Source organism: Rattus norvegicus, chromosome 5 (genome assembly GCF_036323735.1).
Source record: "Rattus norvegicus strain BN/NHsdMcwi chromosome 5, GRCr8, whole genome shotgun sequence".
In the NCBI taxonomy this organism is placed as follows: Eukaryota; Metazoa; Chordata; class Mammalia; order Rodentia; family Muridae; genus Rattus; species Rattus norvegicus.
Window position 1 is genome coordinate 68,507,552 of NC_086023.1, and position 17,467 is coordinate 68,525,018.

At 41.9% G+C, this 17,467-nt stretch overlaps 1 protein-coding gene and 1 pseudogene across 1 annotated transcript in view; one reads left to right on the top strand and one right to left on the bottom strand.

Annotated features, from left to right (window-relative positions):
• Positions 1 to 13,233, top strand: part of Plppr1 (phospholipid phosphatase related 1) — a 287,822-nt gene extending 274,589 nt beyond the window's left edge. Inside the window, exons 6-8 of the mRNA NM_201271.3 lie at positions 1,254 to 1,430; positions 4,607 to 4,738; positions 12,067 to 13,233. Coding sequence (NP_958428.2) covers positions 1,254 to 1,430; positions 4,607 to 4,738; positions 12,067 to 12,099 — 342 coding nt within the window. The 3' untranslated portion in view covers positions 12,100 to 13,233. The remainder of the gene's footprint in view (positions 1 to 1,253; positions 1,431 to 4,606; positions 4,739 to 12,066) is intronic.
• A 2,143-nt stretch (positions 13,234 to 15,376) lies between these two features.
• Cnppd1-ps1 (cyclin Pas1/PHO80 domain containing 1, pseudogene 1) lies at positions 15,377 to 16,841 on the bottom strand (annotated as a pseudogene).
• Between the last annotated feature and the right edge of the window lie 626 nt (positions 16,842 to 17,467).

Genomic DNA, 17,467 nt, shown 5'->3' on the forward strand with positions numbered 1-17,467 from the left:
TGCATTTAACACTTTAAGCAACAATTCCCACAGTCAGAAGATCACAATATTTTACAATCTATGTAACTTTGATCTACCAGAGTTTTTTGCACCACCTGTTATACAGGCTCAAGAAGCATCTGTATCCCACTAGGATTCATGCTAGAGTTGAAGAATCTTCCTAGAAATCAATTTCCCAATGTAATATTGCCAGATTCATCTACATGAATGTATTCATACTTGGGACATCAAATATTCTATAGGTTATAATCTTAACTCTCAGCCTTGCGGGAGGAGGGGGATTAGGGTTACTGAACTCACCACATTTGATCAGAAATAATGAGATAAGTCTGTAGTCCTAGAACCCACATAGGAGGTTGAGACAGGATTGAAGCAAGTTTGAGGCCAGACTGGGCTATGAAGTCCATCTGAAAAGAAAAAGGGAAATGGTGGGTCACCAGTGCCCTCTAGTGCTGTTTTACCAAAGTGTTGTAGTTTGCCAGAAGCATGTTTTCTTACGTGTGGGCATTACGGATACATTTGATAACAACAGTCCACGTTCCCAGTGTCAGAGAGTGCAGCAGCTTTCATTTTGTTCGGATCCTTCACCCTTTTAGGTATTGTGGTACACAAGAATTTTAGTGTTTAAAGCACTTTGAAGTAGACAAAGAAATAGCAAACAAATGTAGCAGAACACATTTGTCCCCGATATGAAAATCAACTTCCAGCGTAATAGTGACCCATAGTTGTGACTGGACCATTCAGATTAGGTCCACTAAGTAGTCAGTGAACAATTTTATATGCTGGCCCCAAAGTGTGCAGACAGTAGTATAGGGCACAGAAAAAAAATCAAATGTGAAATGTCTCCCCTACTTGATATCTTCTGCCACAAACGCATTCAAATAGAAGGTTTACCTGTTATCTAAGAATTTTATATGAATTTTGTAATATCACCACTACATAATTCTCTGGTTCTTAACATAAAAACTATGTGTTCTGCATCCAGCTATTGCTCTTCAATTATTCCTTCTGACAGTATAATTTTTGTTGGGAAACTCATGACGATGCAAAAGTCACTAACAAACTCAGGTTCATTGTCATCGCTACCCTGTTTCCAGACTAACTTACTAGCTTAATGAAGTTGTCCAATGAGATGTAATTTCTAAGGGTCCCTTCCTCAAAGTCCCTGCTTCCGACCTGGGATATGTGTACACTCCTGTGGATGCTCCAGTACAAGGACAACCTGGGACTCACCAGTCTCTCTCCCCCTGCAGATGTACATCACAAGCACAATCAAGACAAAGAGCAGTCGGCTGGCCAAGCCAGTGCTGTGCTTGGGGACCCTCTGTACAGCCTTCCTGACAGGCCTCAATCGGGTCTCAGAGTACCGGAACCACTGTTCAGACGTGATTGCCGGCTTCATCCTGGGCACCGCAGTAGCCCTGTTTTTGGTAGGTCAGCCTTCCTCCTTCCACTTCTTCCATTTTATGTCCTCTGTGTAAAGTCACGGCTCACTGACTTTCCCAGAGTCCAGTCTGAGTCATTGTTACCCATGTCCCTACCCTCTAAACAGCAATTCTCCAAAGAATATGTATGCTTTTCTACAAGAAGAAAATCAGAGTTCCTTTCTTTGAGAAATATGACTCACCAAGTTTCTTGAAAGAGTCAAGGAGAATGCTGTCTTCAAGAAAGATGGCGATGCTCTGTGCTCGAGCTCTCAGCTTGGTCATGAAGATTGATAGCATGGTATGCCTTTATGTGAGTGTTTGAGTATTTGCACTCAGTGTGTGGGGGTCAGGAATAATGCGGGTTTCTAGGTAAAGCACAGAGGACTGACGTCACTAGTGGATCAGACTCCCTCCTGCAAAAGAAGGGGTCTGCAACGCAGGAATTGTCTTAGCGTACATGTATCTACCTTCTCAGACATAGGGAAACCCCACAGCTAATCACTCACCTTTCAGAGGCCTCTTTGTCTGAACATTCCTCTTGGCATCTGACTTCAGCTAAGTGTCTTCTACAGTTGTCGTCCCTGAAGTCTTTTGGCAGGTACAGCTGCGTCCAGATCTTCACAGTTCTGATGATGTTTTAGTTCTTCAAATAGATGGAGACTCATCTATGTGCTCCTGTGGGAAATCCCCAAATCTGACTTGAACTGGAAAAAAAAAAGAATCTTCATTCTTTTTTTCCTGTTCCATTGAAGAATGGTGGGGATATGGAGATACACACTGTCCAATTTGATTGCCTTGATGTCTCTCTTAATTTGTCTTTTCCCTTCACCTCAAGCAACTGTTAGAGTTTAGTTTGTTTTTATTTTCTTCTACATTTTGATTCCATGTAAATAAAATCACATAATATGTAGTATCTGACATTTTACTTCTCTCATGGTTTATATTCAGAGACTCATTCACGTCGTAAGATGCAACAATAATTTACTTTCTTCTTATTGCTCTGTAATATTCCATTCTGTAGATACCGGAGAGGTACAGTTTCATTCTTTGCTTGTATATTTTGGCAATAGGTCACCAGTCATATAAACTCACATACCCTGCACAAAATAAAGTCACTATCAATTATAAGACCCTCCCCAAGGAGAAGCGATCACTAAAGTCTCTAAGAGCCTGCCACCCATCCCATACTGTCCTTGATAGACCAAGCCCTTTAAGTGTATGCATCACGCATACACTCATGTTACATCCGCCTATTATTGCTACTTAACTCTTTTTTCCTTTCTGCTCTCAATACAAAATATACACAAATGACTGTCCCAGCCTCCAGTTCAGGTAACCAGCTGCTTTTCCTGAAAATGCTCACACATTTCTATAGAACACTCTCTGTGAAACTATCAACACCAACGTTCCCTCCATCAGACCCCCAGCTCTCTTTTTCCTAATGGAAGATGAGAGTCTGAGATGTAAATTCTCTGGGTGAAGACACAGAACAAGCGCTGAAATGATCCCGTGCCATTAGAAAGACTCCCGGGGGAACATTTTTTTAAAGAAAACAAGAATTATAGATGACTTCAAGAGAATAGAGCCAATGCCAAGGGAGATCACTAGTACATGAACAAAGATAGGGTAGAAGACAAGTCACCCTTGACATCTGTCATCACTAGAGTGCACTACTGCCTGCTAAGAAGAAATGGCAGTGGGGATGTCTACACAGCTGTATCAGTCTTTGAGAGATTCTCTGTGAAAGCCATGGTCTGCTGAGGTGCCATATAAGAATTCTGCTTTAAGATTAGACTTTCCTCTTAGTAATTTTTTCCATCTTCTTTCCTGTCCTTGGTTATCGTTTGCTCTGTTATTGCTTCCAGTGATGTGACAGTTACGACCAATTTTGCTTTCATCCAATTTGGTTTGTACTTTAAAAATACAGATCTGCCATTGAATTGCCATCCACTCACTTGCACACACATATCCATAGCTCAGAGACACACACACACCAAGCTGAGACCAGAAAGAAGGAAGTCAGAGCGAGGGGAAGTAACTAGATGTGGAAAGGAGACAACGAGAAAAGCAAAAGCTAAGAAGACCAGTCTACTCTCTGTTCCTCCAACACTCCTGTACACATCCGTATTTCCCATGAGCAAGAGCACAGGGAGTAGAAATGTGGACTGAGCAATGACTTCATGCCTTACAATACAAATACCTCCAATGTTGAGTTCCTAAGGCACCCCTAGCAATATTTTAATCTTCATTTTACTGTCCAGTAAAGTGAACCTCAAAATATATAACTTAGTAAATAGTCACCCAACTACTATGAATCTCAACTCCAAGGCTCGTACACCTTCTCATCCTACCATTTCCTAAGTAGCTAAAGTTTTAAACAGAGATATAGTGGAGACAAGCATGGTTAGAATGTTTGTGTAGATGCTCTGTATGGTTTGAAAAATTAGTGGAAAGGCTCAACACTAGACATAGAAACAAAAGTACAGAATAACAAGAGAAAATATGGAAAGAGGCAGAAAAATGCATAAGGGGCAGAGAAGATGCTAAAAACTATAACTCTGGTAGGAAATAAGAAAGGGGAAGTAGACGTTTATAGTGAATTGTTTAAATCAAGTAAACAATAAAGACATATTCAACTATGATCGTTTTAGGCAGATATTAAACATCAGACAATATGGGCTGAGTACTTGTTGTATTTGTTACTTAAGAGAAAAATTATAGTGGTGGGATTTTGAGGAATTTAAACTTCCCCAGCCCAAGCTAAAGAGACTAATAGCATCGCATGTCTTACCACTGGAAATTTTTGACTAAATTAACCAAAATGAGGCACAACCCCAGGACACTGCCAGGCACACAGCAGCCTTCAGCACATATTTGGTGTGATTGCAAGGGGACTTACATGTGTCATACTGTCACAAGTCTATAAGGTAAGTTTTCCCACTCCCATTATTTAACAGCTGAGAAGTTGAGTTCTGTGGGGTGCCCCCAGTGACCTGGTGAATTTCCCTGTAGTCCCTGCAATGTGCTCAGCATGCAGTTCAAGCCTTGATTTCCCATAATTCCGAGGAAAAATGTCACCTTGATGATGATATTCAAGGACAGTGGTCTGTCACTCTCAGAGATGATCAGTGGCTGCCTGCTAGAGTCTGACCCAATCTCTCTCCCCCCTCATCCTGCAGGGCATGTGTGTGGTTCATAACTTTAAAGGAACTCAAGGCTCTGCTTCCAAACCCAAACCTGAGGATCCCCGTGGAGTTCCTCTGATGGCTTTCCCAAGGATAGAGAGCCCGCTGGAAACCTTAAGTGCACAGGTATAGTAAAGTCACTTTAGCAAGCAAGCTCCTGAACTTTGCAGGTTGCTTATTCAATCCTCAGGAAGTGCTAAATGTTGTTCCAGTTAAACCCAAGCAGCTTTTGGGTACTCTGTTCTCTAATGTACAATCAGCATTCAGGAAAATTGAACTATTCCTATGGAAAGCCAGTTTGACTAACAACCAAGTTGTTTCCTGTGCAGTTCCATTTCCCTTGGTGTCCTTGGGGGTGAGAAAGGGGATCCAAACTTTCAGGGGATATTAAAACCCAAAGTTCACACATTCCTAGTGTAGTACAGAATGCTTGCATGGAGCTTGCACAGAAATTAATATATACCTCCATATCCATTTTGCTGGCAATGCCTAAGACAATGCAAACACTAAGAAAATAGTTGTTAGACAGTACTGTTGAGGGAATCTGAAAAGGAGACAATGTTGTACCAGTCTCCTAGGTGCTTCTCATCTGTGATTGTATAAATGCATGGCTGTAGAACCCATGAATAATGGAAGGGCAACTGTGTTTACCCTCCTAAATACTTTCACCTATGATTGCACAAACGCATGGTTGCAAAACTCATAGGTAATGGAAGGGCAACTGTGTTTACCCTCCTAAATACTTTCACCTATGATTGCACAAACGCATGGTTGCAAAACTCATAGGTAATGGAAGGGCAACTGTGTTTGGAAGGACAAAGATTTTGATCCATCTAGTGACTGGATACGCAAGTTAGAGGTACAGAATGTGGTCTGACAATGGTCACAAATCCAATATATCAATACATTTTGATGAGGAGTCCTACCGCATCCATGCATGAGGTCAAAACAGTAATTAGATACAGTCTTAGCTCTGCAGAACTCTGATAGTTGAGAACCGTGGAAATAAAGCTGTCACAATGTGCTGTGCTAAATGAGGTTCACCATAGGAATGCAAGTTAAAAGAATGCCTACTCTGAGAGGACAAAAAAAGTCACTGAAAGATTGTTAAAGAAACCTAGACATGTGACACTTGGAACTCTTGTCTATTATTGTTCCAGGAGCATCCAAAGCTATTCTTATTTGAATAATCATCATATAGAATGGACATTTATCAATGCCCATCTCTCTGGTAAGAATGAAAATATTGAAGTCAGTGCTATTGAACTCCTTACCCACCTCACCCAGCTAGAAGGTGGGAAAGTGAAGATGAATAAATACAATTAAAGTGAACACAAGAATGGCACCAAGCATGTACTTATTCCACATACCAACAGGCAGACAAACATTCATGCACATAGAAGAAAATAATACATTTAAAAAGAACTATTTGCTTAGTTGCACAGACATATCAGTCTATGTGTACTTAGTGCCCCTGAGTACTCTTAGTCTTAGCAGGATGTCTTCCATTTACCCAGACCAGTCAGACCTTAGCCTATGTCTGTGGCTTTTTCCTCCTCCTCCAAGACTATTTTTAGGTGAGTAGGACAACAGATTTCTAGGACATACTCTAAAGGTTTCGTACTGAAAAGTTAAGAACCAAACACTTTCAGATAGCGATGAAAAGATGCTCGAGTATCTATACCAAGAGTATCAACAAGGTTATCAATCAATAAATGCATTAGGTGCTACAGGTTGAAGCTGAACTTCTTCCAAGCCTGATGTTATCTATGTGTAGATGTATGTGCTCTCCTTGTCTAAATCTGAGGCCTTATGAATATCAAGTTTGGACAGAAGGTCTTTCTACATCCATAGTGTTCCTTCTTATTTATGCTCCTCATAGAACTGAGAAACTTTAAGGCTCTGGCTTCTGTGATCTATGTCCTATGTGATGTGTTTTCTGACATTTACTAAGTGTAACACAAATACTGGTTGGATGGAAGCAAGCCAGAGCCAAAATCTCAAGTAGCCTTCAGCCAAAACCAAGCAACCTCAGGTCAGACCAGAGACACTGTCTCTGCAATCACTATTTCTGTGACAAACACAGACTTGAAAGAACCAATGAGCAAAACTTCTGCAGGTGAGTCATTACACGGCTGCAGGAAGCTTTAGGAAGTACTGGCATAGTCCATGTGGCATAGTCCAAACCAATGGTGGACGATTGGAGAAGGCAAGCATTGCTTTTACTAGAAAACATTTTCACAAAGAAAGAAGATAATACCCTTTGCTCATTGTTCAAGAAAGAGAAGTAGCAATCACTGGGAGTCCTTTCCTCTCGATTTCACAGTACTTCCACACTGATGTTACCCTATTTGAGAAAGCAAGATATGCTTAAGTAACATTCCCAAGATTGTTTAATCAAAATTAAACAGGAACACATCTAACCCTGTGTAGGACTACTATAGCATACAGCCTCTTATGTCATTTGAGCAAACTTCCTTTTTAAAAGTCTACCTCTCTCATGCTTAAGCATGAAAATGTGTTGCAGAAGTTGTATGGTAAACCTGAACTGTTCTTCCAATAAATGTCTGGCATGTTCTCTCTGAGTAAGAGCCCCCCATGCAATACCTGGGGCCAGAGTAGACAGTAGAAGCTGATGCTTTGTGGTTGGAAGAATGAAACCATCTTACCAGGAAAGGAGGAATTACAGAGATTTTAGAGACCAGAGCTGCCCTTGGGAGTACATATTTGCACACATGAAATCTGCCTGCCGTTCAGAACCTCAGAAGAACAGCTTCCTGTGACCAGAAGTCAGGAATCTCCTTTCTCTCCTCCTGGAACATTTTTCCCTTTGTCTCACGGAGTCCTCCTCCTTAAAATATTAACCCACACTTGATATCTCTGCATTCTGCTATTCCTGCCAATATTGCTGATTAAGACAGGGCACAGTACAAAGGAACTAAAAAGTAAATTACTGTAGAAAATTCAAACTGAAGAGATCAAGTTTTCCAGCCATCACTGTATGGGCCTAAGAGTTACTAAATGATTTCCAAAAGACCATCTTTCAGCTGCCCATGTTCTGCAATCGAATGCTCGTATTCACTCTAACAAAGAAATAAATTAGAAATGAAGCAACTATTTGCCTCTGTACCAATGGATGCTTTCTATGCATGAGGATAAAAGATGATAAAACATACAAGAAAAAGAAGAACAACAACAACAGCTGATGACAATACTACTACAAGAACAACAGCAAGAACAAGAGAAGATACCAAAACCAAGAAGAACAAGAACAGCAACAACTAGTTGCTAACAAGACTACAGATACCTGGACCCCTTTCTCAAGAGATTTTAGTTCAGCAATGCACAGGGGAAACAAGTTGAAAAATATTCCCAGAGAAATCTGATGCACCTTTGATTCTGCATTAGCACTACCACAAACTTCATATTATAAATAGAAAAATAAAACAAAACAGAATTAAAGGACTCAGGTCAAAGTCACCTGCTTGCCTATCTTAAGATACTGACTGACTTCATCCTTCCTACTTAGTATTACATAATAGTATATAAACCCAAGTGTTGACAAAAACAAGAAAGTATATTATAAAAGTAAAATTGGGATTGGAAAGATAGCTCTCTAGTTAAGAGCACATCCTGGTCTTCTTTTTTTTTTTCTTTTTTTTTTTTCGGAGCTGGGGACCGAACCCAGGGCCTTGCGCTTGCTAGGCAAGTGCTCTACCACTGAGCTAAATCCCCAACCCCTCATCCTGGTCTTCTTGCAGAGGATCTGGGCTTGGTTCCCAGCACCCACATAGTGACCTATGACCACTTGTGACTCTAGTTCCATAAGATCCAACACTCTCTTCTGATCTCTGCATGCACTACACACATTTTATGTTCCATGCATACATGCAAGTCAAAACACTCAGGCACATAAAAAAAATTTAAAAAAAAAGGTTTAAGAAAAATTCTGGGCTTGGAATATGGTTCAGTAACAGGGCACTTGCTTGGCAAACATGAGATCCTAGGTTCAATGGTGAGTAAAATTATTTGATTGATTGATTGATTAATTAATTAATTAATTAGCACAACTTGAAAAGCATCAAACCCTCAGCTTTTAAACTATGTAGCTGAGAACACTTGCTGTTCTTGCAGAGGACCAGAGTTCTGTTCCCAGAACCCAAGTTAAACAACTCACAATAGCCTGGGCTGGTTATGGACTCAAGAGTTGGGAATACAGCACAGCGGCTGTAATCTTAAAAACTGTGGCTGAAAGGAACCCCATGCCCTCTTCGGGCCTCCTGATAAACACATATACACAAGTACACACAAACATATGCATACATAAAAATAAAACAAATAGTTTAAAAGTGTACATCTGAACTCCTAAGCATATGTTTCCAGTGTCCCAAAATAAAGATCCAAAATCCTCTAATAATCTGATGAAAACCACACTTTCCTGATGTATTTACCAGTTCCATGGTCCCCTAGCTTAGGATTTTAAGCTTGAATAAACAGCAAGACTTTGACGATCACCTTAGCAAATTTTTGTAAACAAAACATAACAGAGTTACAAGGAAAAATAAACTCATCTGAAGCAGCATATTTACATGTTTTAGTAATAAGCAAGCAACAGAATGTAATAAGGATATAAATATCTAATAATATTCATTCACATATATAAAAATCTTCTCCAAAACACATGTGATATTTTCATACAAATATAAAAATAATCATGCACAAGATCAGGAGTAACTCTTAAGAAATTTTAGGGCCAGAGAGCTGGCTTAGGGGGTAAAAATACTTATCACCAAGTACCGGGTGAACTGAGCTCCTGGGCCCACATGCCAAAAGAAGAAAACCATTTCCTGCAGGCTGTACTTCTGACTTCCACGTCCATGTGGAAACAATTCATATCCACAGGGACACACACACACACACACACACACACACACACACAGACACACAGACACATACACAGAGACACACACACACAGACACACAAACATACACACACAATTTAATTTTAAAATATGGAAAAAAAGACATTTTAATGGCCCTGAGTTATGTAGATCACATTCCTAAAATCAAATGAAAACCACTATATCCACTGGAAAATAATAATTTTAGTCCCACAGAACTCCTAAAAAAAAGTCATACAGGAAAGCTTACTCAGTAATCAGTATTGAAAACATTTCAAAGACTCAAGAAGTTAGACCACAGGGAGACAAATAGCCCTATTAAGAAATGGGGTTCAGAGCTAAACAAAGAATTCACAGCTGAGGAATGCTGAATGGCTGAGAAACACCTAAAGAAATGTTCAACATCTTTAGTTATAAGGGAAATGCAAATCAAAACAACTCTGAGATTTCACCTCACACCAGTCAGATGGCTAAGATCAAAAATTCAGGTGACAGCAAATGCTGGCGAGGATGTGGAGAAAGAGGAACTCTCCTCCATTGTTGTTGGGATTGCAGACTGGTACAACCGTTCTGGAAATCAGTCTGGACGTTCCTCAGAAAATTGGACATTGAACTACCTGAGGACCCAGCTATACCTCTCTTGGGCATATATACAAAAGATGCCCCAACATATAACAAGACACATGCTCCACTATGTTCATAGCAGCCTTATTTATAATAGCCAGAAGCTGGAAAGAACCCAGATGCCCTTCAACAGAGGAATGGATACAGAAAATGTGGTACATCTACACAATGGAATATTACTCAGCTATCAAAAACAATGACTTTATGAAATTCATAGGCAAATGGATGGAACTGGAAAATATCATCCTGAGTGAGGTAACCCAATCACAGAAAAACACACATGGTATGCACTCATTGATAAGTGGGTATTAGCCCAAATGCTTGAATTACCCTAGATGCACAGAACACATGAAACTCAAGAAGGATGACCAAAATGTGAATGCTTCACTCCTTCTTTAAAAGGGAAACAAGAATACTCTTGGCAGGGAATAGGGAGGCAACGTTTAGAACAGAGACAGAAGGAACACCCATTCAGAGCCTGCCCCACATATGGCCCATACATATACAGCCACCAAACTAGATAAGATGGATGAAGCAAAGAAGTGCAGGCCAACAGGAACTGAATGTAGATCTGTCCTGAGAGACACAGCCAGAATACAGCAAATACATAGGCGAATGCCAGCAGCAATCCACTGAACTTAGAACGGGACCCCAGTTGAAGGAAATCAGAGAAAGGACTGAAAGAGTTTGAAGGGGCTTGAGACCCCATATGAACAACAATGCCAAGCAACCAGAGCTTCCAGGGACTAAGCCTCTACCTAAAGACTATACATGGACTGACCCTGGGCTCCAACCTCTTAGGTAGCAATGAATAGCCTAGTAAGAGCACCAGTGGAAGGGGAAGCCCTTGGTCCTGCCCCAGTGAACGTGATTGTTGGGGGGAGGGTGGTAATGGGAGGAGGATGGGGAGGGGAAGTCGATATAGAAGGGGAGGGGGAGGAGTTAGGGGGATGTTGGCCTGGAAACCGGGAAGGGGACTAACAATCGAAATGTAAATAAGAAATACTCAAGTTAATAAAGATAAAAAATAAAAATAAAGATAAAAATTAAAATTAAAATTAAAAAAATTTCAAAGGTATGGAATGTAGCTGTTGCTTTGGGATCCTGGCTTAAACACTTATATTAATGCAGTAGGGAAAGGTTTACACGAAGAAGTGATTCCACTTTTGTTGGGAATGCTGAAGGAAGAGTTGGCAGGAGTTGAAGTGCCTTGGAACAATACATGAAGGGGAAAGCATAGTTTGGTGGGTTTTGTTGGGGCAGATGTGTGTGTGTGTGTGTGTGTGTGTGTGTGTGTGTGTGTGTGTGTCTGTGTGTGTCTGTGTCTGTGTGTGTCTGTGCCTGTGTGTGTGTGTCTGTGTCTGTGTGTATATGTGTGTGTGTCTCTGTGTGTGTGTGTGTCTGTGTGTGTGTCTCTGTGTGTGTGTGTGTCTGTGTGTGTGTCTGTGTGTGTGTGTCTGTGTGTATATGTCTCTCTCTCTCTCTCTCTGTGTCTGTGTGTGTCTGTGTCTGTGTGTGTGTGTCTGTGTGTATATGTGTGTGTCTGTGTGTGTGTCTGTGTCTGTGTGTGTGTGTGTGTCTGTGTGTGTGTCTGTGTGTATATGTCTCTCTCTCTCTCTCTCTCTCTCTCTCTCTCTCTCTCTCTCTCTCTGTGTGTGTGTGTGTGTGTGTGTGTGTGTGTGTGTGTTATTATTTGTTTGAGAGGGGACCTGAAGCTGGGGGTTAAGAAAGGGGATGATCTTGGAAGAATTTGCGGGAAGGGAAAAATATGATCAAAATACACTAAATGAAAAGTTTAAAGTACTAGATTACTAAAAATGAGAAAGCTCCATGAACTCTTCTACTCTGGAAGACAGTTCAGGAATGGATGCTAGCATGTTGACATCTCTAATCCCAGCTCTGAGATGGTTCCTATTCCTTGCTCCACAGAATCACTCAGCCTCCATGACAGAAGTCACCTGAGACAATGAAGACATGCAGCTACTCGGCGTTTGTTTGGTTTGAGTTTTGTGTTTTCGGCAGCCTTCCAGTTCAATACTTCAAAACACACAGTTACTCCAGTCAAACTGGGAAGACAAGTGTCACATTTATCTAGTTAGAGGCTAATGTTTTGTACATTTTTTTTGTATGAAGGAGTGATGTAGCTTGCCCTGATTCTATTTTTCTTTTCTTTTGGTCAGCTTTAATATATTTATGCCAGATTTTTAAAACCGACAAAATTTTCCTCTTGTTCAAGTGTGCATTGAAGAACCACATTTATTCAATTGTTGTTGTTGTTTGGTGATATTTGTACACAAAATTTTTCTCAGTTTTATAGACACAAATAAAGCGAACGACCCACTTTAAACCTTTGTTACCACGGCTGCTGCCTCCTCCAGAAGTTTTGAAATTTAATGAAAGTTAAACTTTTGAGTTACAGGAAGGACCATGGTGGTTAATTGTAAATCTCAAAATCAATTGTGGAAAAAAAAATATTGGAAGAGAACATTGTGTTCTGTTCTGTTAATAGTTGACAGTGTTCCAAGTTAAAACATCAGGGGCATACTAAGTGAAAAGTCCTAGCTGCCTAACTATTGGCAGAGAAGCCTATATTTGGGCGGGGTGGGGGGGGGAGTGTGCTTTGGTTATATGATGCTTTCTTAGAAAATGGCCTCGATCACCTTTGGAGCACAGGGTCGGTCTGAAATTCTGACCTTGGGCAGGTGACACTGTAACACTGTAGCCTCCTATCCAAGAGAGCAGCTGGCCCCAGCCTTTCCTGTCAACTCAACAGTTTTGTATATCACATTGTATGGACTTTTTATGAAAAAGAATATTTTACAGTTTGCACAGTATTATTTTACAGAAAGGCCATCAGAGCACCTACGTGTAGACCCCAGAGCAACAGCTTCACTGTGGGGCTTTTAACTGTTCTTAGATTTTTTAACTGCATCCCATTTTTTCTAGCATGATGATAATGTGTCCCTCCTTTGGGAGAAGGAGCTCCCTCTCTGTGTCTATCAAAATGTTTCCTTGACTCACCCGTGTCAGCTCTTCTTAGCTTTTTTTGTACATATTTTTTTTCTAAACAGAAGAAAAAAGTTATCACAAAATATATTCTGGCTCATGTCCTTTTTTTGCCATTTCACTCAGCGGTGTTTGAAGAAACATGGAGTGTTTGTGCTTTTCCATTCGTGCGACGAGTGTTTGAATCAACCATTCAATTGGGGGCATGACTAGAAGGTCATTCGGAGAATAGAGGCAGAAGCAGGAAAGGAAGGAATGAATATACATGAGTACGTATGCATGTGTGTTAAAATAAGGTGAAAGAACTTCATTTATTACGATATTCAAATCAAATGTATTTTCTGGATTCCTAGTGTAACACCTTAGTCTTCAACCTGCCCTGAAATTTCCAAGTTTTCAACAAACTATTAGTCTTCTTTAGGAACAAACGTTACCTCTGATAAAACTTTCCTGGGACCTGTTTCCTGGACTGGTTACCTAAACTCTTTTATATACATTCATATACATGTTCTAAGTAATGTCTGACTAAAGTCAGGGAAAAGAACTTGTAGTTAAGACTCTGTTCATCCCAAGTGCTATTAGCCTGCCCTCACATATACAATGCATCTGTTTTTTCCAGGGCGATGAACCCTGAAATTCTAAAACACTGTGACACACACCAGTCCCAACATTGTGGTCCAGCTCTGCCTCATTCTTCTTTCTATTCTTTCTTTTTATGCCTCTGAACCAAGTCCAGCCATTCTTGGTGTGATGTGCCTACTTAGATGGTTCATGGATGCTACAGAGGAAAGGAAGTCCCATGAATTAATGACTTGCTCACTTTGATTCTCTCTCCTCTCCTATATGCTAAGTATGAAGTCATCCGGTGTCAGGGTATCTCATTGCATTTACCTAAACATGTGGTATGTTTTTTTATTAACTTGAGTATTTCTTATTTACATTTCGAGTGTTATTCCCTTTACCGGTTTCTGGGCCAACATCCGACAACCCCTCCCACTCCCTTTCTTTATGCGTGTTCCCTTCCCCATCCTCCCCACATTGCCGCCCTCCCCCCAACAATCTAGTTCACTGGGGGTTCAGTCTTAGCAGCACCAAGGGCTTCCCCTTCCACTGGTGATCTTACTATGATATTCAATGCTACCTGTAAGGTCAGAGTCCAGGGTCAGTCCATTTAGTCTTTAGGTAGTGGCTTAGTCCCTGGAAGCTCTGGTTGCTTGGCATTGTTCATATGGGGTCTTGAGCCCCTTCAAGCTCTTCTAGTTCTTTCTCTGATTCCTTCAACGGGGGTCCTATTCTCAGTTCAGTGGTTTGCTGCTGGCATACGCCTATGTATTTGCTGTATTCTGGCTGTGTCTCTCAGGAGAGAACTACATCCGGCCCTGTCTGCCTGCACTTCTTTGCTTCATCCATCTTGTCTAATTGGGTGGCTGTATATGTATGGGCCACATGTGGGGCAGGCTCTGAATGGGTGTTCCTTCTGTCTCTGTTTTAATCTTTGCCTCTCTATTCCCTGCCAAGGGTATTCTTGTTCCCCTTTTAAAGAAGGAGTCAAGCATTCACATTTTGGTCATCGGTCTTGAGTTTCATTTGTTCTGTGCATCTAGGGTAATTCAAGCATTTGGGCTAATAGCCACTTATCAATGAGTGCATTCCACGTGTGTTTTTCTGTGATTGGGTTACCTCACTCAGGATGATATTTTCCAGTTCCAACCATTTGCCTATGAATTTCATTAAGGCATTGTTTTTGATAGCTGAGTAATATTCCATTGTGTAGATGTACCACATTTTCTGTATCCATTCCTCTGTTGAAGGGCATCTGGGTTCTTTCCAGCTTCTGGCTATTATAAATAAGGCTGCTATGAACATAGTGGGGCACGTGTCTTTTTTATATGTTGGGGCATCTTTTGGGTATATGCCCAAGAGGTATAGCTGGATCCTCAGGCAGTTCAATGTCCAATTTTCTGAGGAACCTCCAGACTGATTTCTAGAATGGTTGTACCAGTCTGCAATCCCACCAACAATGGAGGAGTGTTCCTCTTTCTCCACATCCTGGTCAGCATCTGTTGTCACCGGAGTTTTTGATCTTAGCCATTCTCACTGGTGCGAGTTAGAATCTCAGGGTTGTTTTGATTTGCATTTCCCTTATAACTAAAGATGTTGAACATTTCTTTAGGTACTTCTGAGCCATTTGATATTCCTCAGCTGTGAATTATTTGTTTAGCTCTGAACCCCATTTTTTTTCCATGCAACAGAAACTGTTTATTGAAACCTCAGTTCTATAAAAGCATGAAAAACCCAGATACAAAGCAGTGGCGCCCAGAGAGGCCTGTGAAGAGAACACCCAAAAAGGCAGAGTGGGAAGCCTTGGAGCAGGATGCTATGGTTGGAAGACAAAGGGACAAGGTTAAAGGACCCAGCAATTCTTGGCTATGACAAATTCGTTCAAGGGACAGGTGTGGCAAGTTTCCCGCCTTGGGGAGCCTTCTGTCCCTCAGCATCTCTCGTCTTGGTTTTCCTGACTCACACATCAGAGATTCACATCGATGCTTTCCCACTCTCCTTACTCACTTCCCACACCTCCCATTTACCTTCCCATCTCTGGAAACTTCAAAGCAGAAATCTACCCCCCTGGGCTTGTGAAAGCAAAGAGATAGGTGATTCTCTGTCATTTGTGGCATGCCTCTGGCCACTGAGCTGACACTGTCCCAGGCACCACTGGTGTCCTAGCCTATTAGCCAGCCTCTGAGGTCTAGGAGAGTGAGTGACCTTGTGCTGCCCCCATAATCCCTTATGCTCCTACCCAGCAGGACAGGGGACTAGCCAAGGGCCCAGAGAGGTAGCAAAAATCTAAATCAAGTTTTCCTCTTCCAGGTTCTCAAGGACTCCCAAACCCTCTAATGCACTCCTCTGAGCCCTACCTAGCCTGGGAAAATAACAGACGTGAGGCGAGCCAGCTTCATGACACTAAAAAGAGAACACTGCTGGGGCTGGAGGAATGGAGGGGCCACTGGGCTCCAGACCCAGGGTGGGGCCAGGCCATGGGTATGGTAAAAGGGGTGGATAGGATCAATAGACACTGTACGGTTAGGCTGGTGACAGGCACGGCAATTTGGGGGGTTTCTCTGGAACTTCTGGCAAAAGGGGCATTTGTGGAAAGGAGTAGGTGGGGCAGGAGGGTCTGGAGGAGGCATCAGAGGGGGTGTCAATGGGTCCAGAAGACTGCCCCAGAGCGACGGCAACTCTACACTGTCTTCCAGGCAGCTGGAGACATTAGTCAGGCACTGTGGCACAGGGGCAGGTATGCAGGGCTGCAAGAGGTTCTTGGGGACCAGTGTGAGTTCAGGAGGACTTGGTGAGGGGCTGGAGGACAGACCCAAGGACTAGTGTATTACAGCCACGAATGCCACAGCCAGGGCCACACTGCTCACATATGCCATGGCTAATAGGCAGGACAGCTTTACCAGCCGCTGGCAGAGGGAGCCCAGAGAGAGCTGCCACATTGGCTGCTCCAGCAGCACACACAGGTCTGTGTAGGTGTACCAGCCCCGCCGCCGTCCTTGCTGCTCAGGCACACAACTCTCCAGCCAACTCAGCACCTCAAAGATCTCCCGAGGATCAGTGTAGAGACGCCAGTCAGTCTCAACACTAAGGAGACAAAGACAAGCAGATCCCCTAGAGTCACTGGTCTGCCAGCCAGCCTAACCTACTCTGAGTATCAGGCTAAATAAAGAGACCCTACTTCAAAAAGCAAGGCAGACAAGTCCTCAGGAAAACACCCAAGTTTATCTTGTCTACACACACTCACTCATACACACACACACACACACACACACACACACACACACACACACACAGAGAGAGAGAGAGAGAGAGAGAGAGAGAGAGAGAGAGAGAGATTGAGAGAGCTTGAGAGAGAGAACAGAAAGCTGAGAGAGAACAAAGAATGAACCCCATTTTTTAATAAGGTTATTTGTCTCCCTGCGGTCTAACTTCTTGAGTTCTTTGTATATTTTGGATATAAGCCCTCTATCTGTTGTAGGATTGGTAAAGATCTTTTCCCAATCTCTTGGATGCCATTTTGTCCCAACCACAGTGTCCTTTGCCTTACAGAAGCTTTGCAGTTTTATGAGATCCCATTTGTCGATTCTTGATCTTAGAGCATAAGCCATTGGTGTTTTGTTCAGGAAATTTTTTCCAGTGCCCATGTGTTCGAGATGCTGCCCTAGTTTTTCTTCTACTGGTTTGAGTGTATCTGGTTTGATGTGGAGGTCCTTGATCCACTTGGACTTAAGCTTTGTACAGGGTGATAAGAATGGATCAATCT